This window comes from Lactuca sativa, chromosome 8, assembly GCF_002870075.4.
Source record: "Lactuca sativa cultivar Salinas chromosome 8, Lsat_Salinas_v11, whole genome shotgun sequence".
In the NCBI taxonomy this organism is placed as follows: domain Eukaryota; kingdom Viridiplantae; phylum Streptophyta; class Magnoliopsida; order Asterales; family Asteraceae; genus Lactuca; species Lactuca sativa.
The window spans coordinates 140,907,552-140,916,258 of NC_056630.2; the positions used below are offsets into that span (position 1 = coordinate 140,907,552).

Genomic DNA, 8,707 nt, shown 5'->3' on the forward strand with positions numbered 1-8,707 from the left:
ACTGGCAAAAATCTACTTATTTATTAGATTAGGGGATATATATATATATATATATATATATATATATATATATATATATATATATATATATATATAGGGTTAGGTTCATTTGAGACCACCTATATTTTGTGAGACCGTGAGGCGCATTTTTTATTTTTTTTATATTTTTTTTAGTTAATTCAAGTTCCGAAAATAATATTTAAAAAAAGAATTTTTTGATTTTTCCATTTATTTTGCATTTTAAAATTATTTTTAAAATATGTACAGTGTAATATTCTATTTAGAATATTTCACGTATTTAAAAAAAATAGATTTTATTTATTTATTTTTTATTTTTTTTAGTTAATTCAAATTCCGAAAATAATATTTAAAAAAAGAATTTTTAGATTTTTCCATTTATTCTGCATTTTAAAATTATTTTTTAGAATATGTCAGTGTAATATTCTATTTAGAATATTTCACGTATTTAAAAAAAATAGATTTTATTTATTTATTTTTTATTTTTTTTAGTTAATTCAAATTCCGAAAATAATATTTAAAAAAAGAATTTTTAGATTTTTCCATTTATTCTGCATTTTAAAATTATTTTTTAGAATATGTCAGTGTAATATTCTATTTAGAATATTTCACGTATTTTTAAAAAAAAACAGTTTTTTTTTTATTTATTTTTATTTTTTTTATATTTTTTTAGTTAATTCAAGTTCCGAAAATAATATTTAAAAAAAGAATTTTTGGATTTTTCCATTTATTTTGCATTTTAAAATTATTTTTAGATTTGGTCTCACGGTCTTACAAAATTAGATACAAAATTAGAATGGTCTGAAATGAACCTAAACCTCTATATATATATATATATATATATATATATATATATATATATATATATATATATATATATATATATATATATATATATATATATATATATATATATTATCAATTTATACAATCACGTTTCAATTTATGGTGGTATGTTAGAACATCAAAAAAAACAAACAAATCTTTGTGATTTGATTTAGAATTTAGATTAAAATAAATCCTTAAAGAAACAAACTTTTGTATGCTTGTTTGAAGCTGATCCAGGTGCCAAGAAAGTATATAAAAAAAAATCATGCAACATTTGTAACGTAAACAACCGAAAAATCAAGAGTTCTTGTTGGGTCTGTTTGATTTGGTGTCTCTGCGGATCCGCAGCCTTTTCACAGAACAAAGAAACATCCTGAAAAGAAATTACGAAAAACAGAGTCGATGTCAATCGTCAAAGAAAAATACTACTAAAACAATTTTTGTTCGTTTGTGCTGGAATCTGAGGTTAAAAAGGCAGAAAGCTTACTGCCATGGAACGTCTCCAACAAGCATACAGTCGCCATCTTTGTCTTCATAAGTGAGCAGAAACTCTGATGTTCCGTTGAATAATCTTGAGGATCCTACTGCAAAACAATGGAAGCTTCAAAAGATCAAATTTTGATCAATATATGAATATGAATGTGGGTTATGATGAATAAATCGTAAGCTCGACTTACGACTTCCATGGAACATGTCCTCCAAGGTCTGAGCTAATGTTTCGTAGGAGGTGTGAGCATTGAGATCGAGTTTTCTCCCGATTAGGGTTCCATCAATGTTCACCTTTACAGATAGATAACCATTGGTTATGTCGTTGTTTACTGGTCTTGAACTAAACTCGTCGTGTTCCGGCTTAATCCGGTTAGCCAATATTGGATTCCGATGAGCTCTTCCTATCGGAGGCCATCCAACCACACTTCAAGAACCCAAATCCCCATTAATCGATATCCTTTTTGATACAAGAAATTAAAAAATTAGATTTAATTACCTGGTAGCATTGGGAGATGAAATAGAGTCAACAGCAGCTCTCTTGGTACCAACAATGGAGGAACTGGGGATATTCACAGAGGAAGACGAAGAAGACGAACAAGAAGAGAAACCTTTATCACTCAAGATTCTAGAACCTTCTTCCTTCGTCTTCAATCCACCACCGATACTCAAGCCTAGCCCCAATTCAAGACCACCACCATCATCATCATCGTTATCATCTTGGTACGATGAACAAGATTCTAGAACCATATTATTGCTGTTGTTCTCTTCGTCATTTGACATGGCCACGATTGACCCACACGACGCCACTCCTCCTCCGCCACCACAGCCGTCGGCGCCGGGAATTCGACACAGTAAGCCAAGACTACAGTCCATTTGTCAAGAGCGTTGCAACTGAAGGAAGCTATTTGAAGGTGAAGAGGAGAAAGAAAACAGGTCCAAAGAAAGAAAGTTGAGGAAGATGTAGATGTAGGTGTAGGTGTGGGACCCGTGTGTCGGCTTCGTGCGCCTTAATTCATGATCGGTTTATAGGAACAAGTCCCCATCACGCACAAACACACACTTCTTTGTTTCCATTTGAACCAGACACTCTGCCCCCGCCATGAAAGAAAGCCTTCCGGAATTTCCCTTTTTCGTCAAAAGTACAACTATTCATGCAATGTATACATGACTACATGTACATGTGCCTGTACAATACAATACAATACTGTACTGCTAGTCATTTCATTCAGGAAAGGCTCCTAAAATATTATTTGTTCTTGAACTCTACCAAGTTAAATGAAATAATAATAAAAAAAACATTACTTAAAAAGGGAGGACAAATCAATAAAAATAATCGAGACAAAATTTCACAACTGGCCTATATGGTTTTAGAAAGTGACACTTTCAAAATATCTTTCTAAATTGTTACACCGATGTTTTTTATGGTTCAAAATCAAAGAATGGTAAAGTCATTTTTGTTAACTTTGTTAAAAATAAGGGTTAAACATTTGTTAAATGAACAATTTACTCCTGTCATTTTATTTCGATTTTATTGTATTTTACATTTAGCATTTTATTATATTGGAACTTTCAATCGTTACCCTTACCCACCCTTTTCCGCCTCTATCCACCACATTTTCATCTTTACCTCCTACTTTTCCTGCATCCTCTATTGTCCGTCTATCCCCATCATCTTTATCTAAAAAAAACAATGGATAATGAGGTAAGAAAAGACCAACAAATTGATTAGAACATATTTTAATTTTTGGGTTACATGGGAATTCCCAAATATAATGAAATGTATCACAGGTTTGAAACTAAAGCCAATGATTTCAAGGGAAGATTCACCTGTATTGGAAAATTGGTGGTCTCGCTAGCAGCATTGTAAAGACTAAGGAGACACATTTCGCTTCTTTTTTCCGAGTCAACTTGGGCGAAATAGGGTTCTACCGGGAATGTAAAAACAGGCAAGAAATAGACAACACCAAAGTTCGTCATGAAATTAGGGGATGTTAAATCTGGTAAGCAATAAGAGCAACAACATGATGAGATTGAATTAAGGCATCAACTTAAGATTGAATGAAACCATAAAAAAAGCAGCATCATGAAAGTAATATCCTTCTGACATCATAAGTTTCTTGTAACAAATCCCAAATTTCAAACCAATTTTTTTAAATATATTTAAGGGATAATGACTTAGGAGGGTAATAAAGTTTCAAGTTTGTCCGTATTAGGTCACTAAGGTTTTTTTTGTGCGTATTAGACCAATATGGTTGTTATTACCGTTTAGAAATAATCCTTTTTACCGGTTAAAAACCGGTAAAAATGACTATTTCTAAACGGTAATAAGTACAAAAAAAACCTTAGTGATCTAATACAGACAAACTGGAAACCTTATTACCCTCTTAAGTCATTAACTCTAATTATTTAGAAAACATGATTACTAATCAATGCGACTGATTTGTTTGACTGAAAATAGTTGCTTCCATTTAAACTTATCTCATAACCCTTCCAGAATTTCTAAGTCCAAAAACTCATATGATTGATGATCTTCATTATATAAATATGCAACATTTTATCAATAACTTCTTTTTTGTCATTTAAATGTTTATATGAACACATCCATATGTATAAAAACAATCTTACTTTGATACCTCCCATCAATGTCTACATTTGATAATGAATGAAAATGTAAAACCAACGGGGACTTGTAGAGGATGTCTATTATCAATTATTTTGTAAAAAGCAAAACCACAACATGAATTAAGAAACTGAAGTTGCAAAATGAATAAAAAAATCAGCACATAAACAAACACATACAAACTATGTACAACACATAAACGGAAGTTTATAAAGCATGAAACTTAATGACAAGAAAAGTAACTTAAAGGAGACTTTATAGAAAGAAAGATCACCCTTACTTGCCACACATGGTTGAAGACATCAACAAGAAGATCAATCTGACCATGGAATCCACATGTTGTCTGATCATGACTTCAGTAGATGAACTACTGGAACGTAAGTATTGCAATTGAACTCTGTTAGCATTTGAAAAGGGAATGAGGGTTCCAGAGAAGACGACGAAGGGTTAAAAAATTTTTTGGACCATTTCTCGATTTGTGTGTGTCATCCTTGCACAGGGGCCATGCTAATCTTCTCTGTATCGTTCCAATTTTATCGGATGTCCCCAAAGGGACGACTATAGATGAAGAGCTTCGCCATATAAAGGAGTAGCAGGTTATATGAGACGACGCGAGTTCTAAACGAAGTAGTTTACTGTTGATAGTCATATATTCTCAATGTCTTTAAAATTAGGGATAATGACTTAGGAGGGTAATAAGGTTTCCAGTTTGTCCGTATTAGGTCACTAAAGTTTTTTTGTGCGTATTAGACCAATATGGTTGTTATTACCGTTTAGAAATAGTCCTTTTTACCGGTTAAAACCGGTAAAAGGACTATTTCTAAACGGTAATAACAACCATATTGGTCTAATACGCACAAAAAAAACATTAGTGATCTAATACGGACAATCTGGAAACCTTATTACCCTCCTAAGTCATTAACTCTAATTATTTAGAAAACATGATTACTAATCAATGTGACTGATTTGTTTAACTGAAAATAGTTGTTTCCATTTAAACTTATGTCACAACCCTTCCAGAACTTCTAAGTCCAAAAACTCATATGATTGATGATCTTCATTATATAAATATGCAACATTTTATCAATAACTTCTTTTTTGTCATTTAAATGTTTATATGAACACATCCATATGTACAAAAACAATCTTACTTTGATACCTCCCATCAATGTCTACATTTGATAATGAATGAAAATGTAAAACCAACAGGGACTTGTAGAGGATGTCTATTATCAATTATTTTGTAAAAAGCAAAACCACAACATGAACTAAGAAACTGAAGTTGCAAAATGAATAAAAAAATCAGCACATAAACAAACACATACAAACTATGTACAACACATAAACGGAAGTTTATAAAGCATGAAACTTAATGACAAGAAAAGTAACTTAAAGGAGACTTTATAGAAAGAAAGATCACCCTTACTTGCCACACATGGTTGAAGACATCAACAAGAAGATCAATCTGACCATGGAATCTACATGTTGTCTGATCATGACTTCAGTAGATGAACTACTGGAACGTAAGAATTGCAATTGAACTCTGTTAGCATTTGAAAAGGGAATGAAGGTTCCAGAGAAGACGACGAAGGGTTAAAAATTTTTTTTGGACCATTTCTCGATTTGTGCGTGTCATCCTTGCACAGGGGCCATGCTAATCTTCTTTGTATCGTTCCAATTTTATCGGATGTCCCCAAAGGGACGACTATAGATGAAGAGCTTCGCCATATAGAGGAGTAGCAGGTTATATGAGACGACGTGAGTTCTAAACGAAGTAGTTTACTGTTGATGGTCATATATTCTCAATGTCTTTAAAATTAGGGATAATGACTTAGGAGGGTAATAAGGTTTCCAGTTTGTCCGTATTAGGTCACTAAGGTTTTTTTTTATGCGTATTAGACCAATATGGTTGTTATTACCGTTTAGAAATAGTCATTTTTACCGGTTTTAACCGGTAAAAAGTACTATTTCTAAACGGTAATAACAAACATATTGGTCTAATACGCACAAAAAAACCTTAGTGACCTAATACGGACAAACTGGAAACCTTATTACCCTCCTAAGTCATTATCCATATATTTAAACAACACCAAAACCACCTTTTTCAAAAGTACATTAAACCCATTTGTTGAATATAATAAAAAAATAGTATCAAATCAGAGTTATATCATAAATTTAGCGGAAGTTTCAAAGCAGATTGAACACCAACGCGAGTATATTCACGCCACACTCTTCATTTTCCATTTAAATAACCTGAAAACATTGAAACTTAAAAGAGTAAGCATAAAGCTTAGTGAGTTCCCCAATAAACCATATATCATTGTTGGATTAGTGTCTAAGTCCATAACTATTTTGGTATGTACTTGACCCGATGGTGCATGGTCCTTTTGGGTTGCCTTCACCAAAGCAACTTGATTGGAGAAATAAATAGAGAGAGAGAGAGAGGTTATTATGATTTATTAATATGTTATAAGAATAATATATTAAAGGAGAAATCATATTTGTTTAATTAATATTGGTCAATAATTAATTAAGAATTAATTTTGTGATCAAGTGTAATTAATTAAACTAGAGGGGCTGAATTGTAATTATGTGATAGTTACAAAATAAGGTAAGGATTATCTTAAATATAGGGTGAACGAATTTAAGGAGATAATGCCTTAGAATTCGACTAGGATAAGGGTTTCTAAGACTTATCTTATGGTTGCTTGGTGGGCAAGCAACTAGATAAGGATAAGGACTAAAACCCTAATCTTTACACCTATATAAACCCCCTAAGGCTCATGAATTCATCTAAGCCTTCCCAAGAAGTCCTAAGGACGAATTCCTACCTCTCTCCTCTCTCTTTATACCTTCTCCATTTGCTCTTGGTGTTTGTAAGCCATTAGAGGAGTGACACTTGTGACTCTAAGCCTTCCAAAGTCAATTCAAGGAGGAATTGGGATTGTTATTGCTACATAACAATCAAGGTAATATCATAAACCTAATTATATGTTAATATTTATTTCCATATGCTAGAATTAGGGTTTATAGTCTTGGATTCAAAGCATGTACAATAGAGAAACCTAGATCCAAGCATTAGGGTTTGTATGAGCACATAAAATGTCTTATGACCAAAACCCATCAGTGGTATCAGAGCCTTGATTGGTTTCTATTGTATTGATGCTTGATATGTTTGAAAATTTTGAATTTTGTGTTTCTGGAGGCTGGACTCGCCAAGTCCAAGGTGACTCGACGAGTCCATGCCTGACTCGACGAGTCGGCTCGTCAGATGGAGGGTATTCCGGGATTTCTTGCTGTTTTTGCTTATGGATAGTTACATTATAATGTTAGATCAATATTAATCCGATTATATGATATATTTGACTATATTTTTGATCTAATTGAAGATATTTATCAATTAATAAGATAATTGTTTCCTTATAAGATAATTGATTAATTATTTTGAGTAAATTGATAAATTGTTTTGCAAGAAATCATTAAATAAATCAAATATGGATAATTATGTGATTAAATGTTAATTTGAATTATATGTTATTTGATCCTTGTTGTTATGAAAAGTTTCATATTTTGCCCTTTAGGTTTTTATAGTTTAAATTTGAACCCAAAAGTTTTGTTGTTTTGAAATTTAAATAGTTAAAACCCTAATGTTTTGAAAAAGGTTTCAAAACTTGCCCTCAAGTTTTGGAATTTAAATTTTGATTAATAGTTTAATTTTGATGTATATTTAAATTCTAAACCCTAATGTATTGAAATGTTTCAAAACTTGCCCTCAAGTTTTGGAATTTAAAAGTTGATTAAAAGTTTAATTAGGAATGTTAAGTTCTAAAACTAGTATAGTTTTGAAAAAGTTCAAATCACACCCTTATGGTTTTATTAATTAATTAAGGTGTATAATTAATAGAGATTTAATAAATCCATAAAAGTTTAGGTTTACAATTTAATTGAATTAAAAGTATAATTGTTAAATTAGACCACCTAGTATTTTGAAAGTATAAAATACACCCTATACTATATATAACATTAAAAGTCTAACATTATATATATGTATGAGTAAAAGTCAGTCTTACCGTTAGTAGGCCTCATTCACGAAGCTGGTCTATAAGGGGTGTTTAAGGAAATTGCCTATAAAATGGCGATTGAATGGGTATCCACTCTTACCCACCGCACTCTTGACTAGTGGAGGGTCATTAGCCGAATGGGTAGGATAGGACGAAACCTTCCATTATAAGTATAATGAAGTATAAAAGTAACTAAATGTTTTCATAAAATTCCCAATCTTAGTTACTTAGGCAAAAGTGAATTGATGCAATTCCATGAAATTACACTTTGTGCCCTTGCGAAGACGTTAGTGGAGCGTGTGTGGCTTACCGGCACACTAAATGGGTCTAAGCAAAGGTAGCAAAGGGTGACTCAATGTTTGTCATAGTTCGGTGGAGCGTGTGTGGTTTACTGGCACATCGAATAAGTGACTGTAACATGTGAGGGCACCATGTAAGTTTGCATGGTTATTCACACCCGCTTTGTGATCCTCGGCATCCCAGTCACAAACTAGAGGGGCATATCGAGATTTAAACATGCCATTGAAATGTTCAATGAATCTCAAAGGATCTAGGAGTTTTCATAGATTTAAAACTTAAATTTCTTTTTCGTTTTTTCATGGTGGAAATTAGTGAATCGTCATTCACTTACCTTCAAATATTATGCAATTAGGGTTACGGCATCCCTCTCCCGAGTTGTAGAATATTGTGT

The 8,707-nt window shown here is 32.1% G+C and overlaps 1 protein-coding gene and 2 non-coding genes across 3 annotated transcripts; all 3 read right to left on the minus strand.

Moving 5' to 3' along the window:
• Positions 1-987: 987 nt before the first annotated feature.
• LOC111909856 (auxin-responsive protein IAA12) lies at positions 988-2,337 on the minus strand. Its single transcript, XM_023905625.3, has 4 exons — positions 1,832-2,337; positions 1,524-1,759; positions 1,334-1,430; positions 988-1,219 (listed from the first exon to the last, which is right to left on the minus strand). The coding sequence occupies exons 1-4, from the start codon at positions 2,206-2,208 to the stop codon at positions 1,144-1,146; spliced, it is 786 nt and encodes a 261-aa protein (XP_023761393.1). The 5' UTR covers positions 2,209-2,337; the 3' UTR covers positions 988-1,143.
• Positions 2,338-4,405: 2,068 nt separating this feature from the next.
• LOC111909858 (U6 spliceosomal RNA) lies at positions 4,406-4,511 on the minus strand. Its single transcript, XR_002856365.1, has one exon. It is a non-coding gene; the product is annotated as a U6 spliceosomal RNA (small nuclear RNA).
• Positions 4,512-5,550: 1,039 nt separating this feature from the next.
• On the minus strand, positions 5,551-5,658 carry LOC111909859 (U6 spliceosomal RNA). Its single transcript, XR_002856366.1, has one exon. It is a non-coding gene; the product is annotated as a U6 spliceosomal RNA (small nuclear RNA).
• Between the last annotated feature and the right edge of the window lie 3,049 nt (positions 5,659-8,707).

Bases quoted from the DNA above. Each gene is read 5' to 3' on its own strand.
- LOC111909856 (XM_023905625.3), bottom strand. From the start codon at position 2,208: ATGGACTGTAGTCTTGGCTTACTGTGTCGAATTCCCGGCGCCGACGGC. The intron at 1,760-1,831 runs GTAATTAAATCT...GGGTTCTTGAAG, and splicing joins TCATCTCCCAATGCTACCAG to TGTGGTTGGATGGCCTCCGA. The intron at 1,431-1,523 runs GTAAGTCGAGCT...ATTGTTTTGCAG, and splicing joins GGACATGTTCCATGGAAGTC to TAGGATCCTCAAGATTATTC.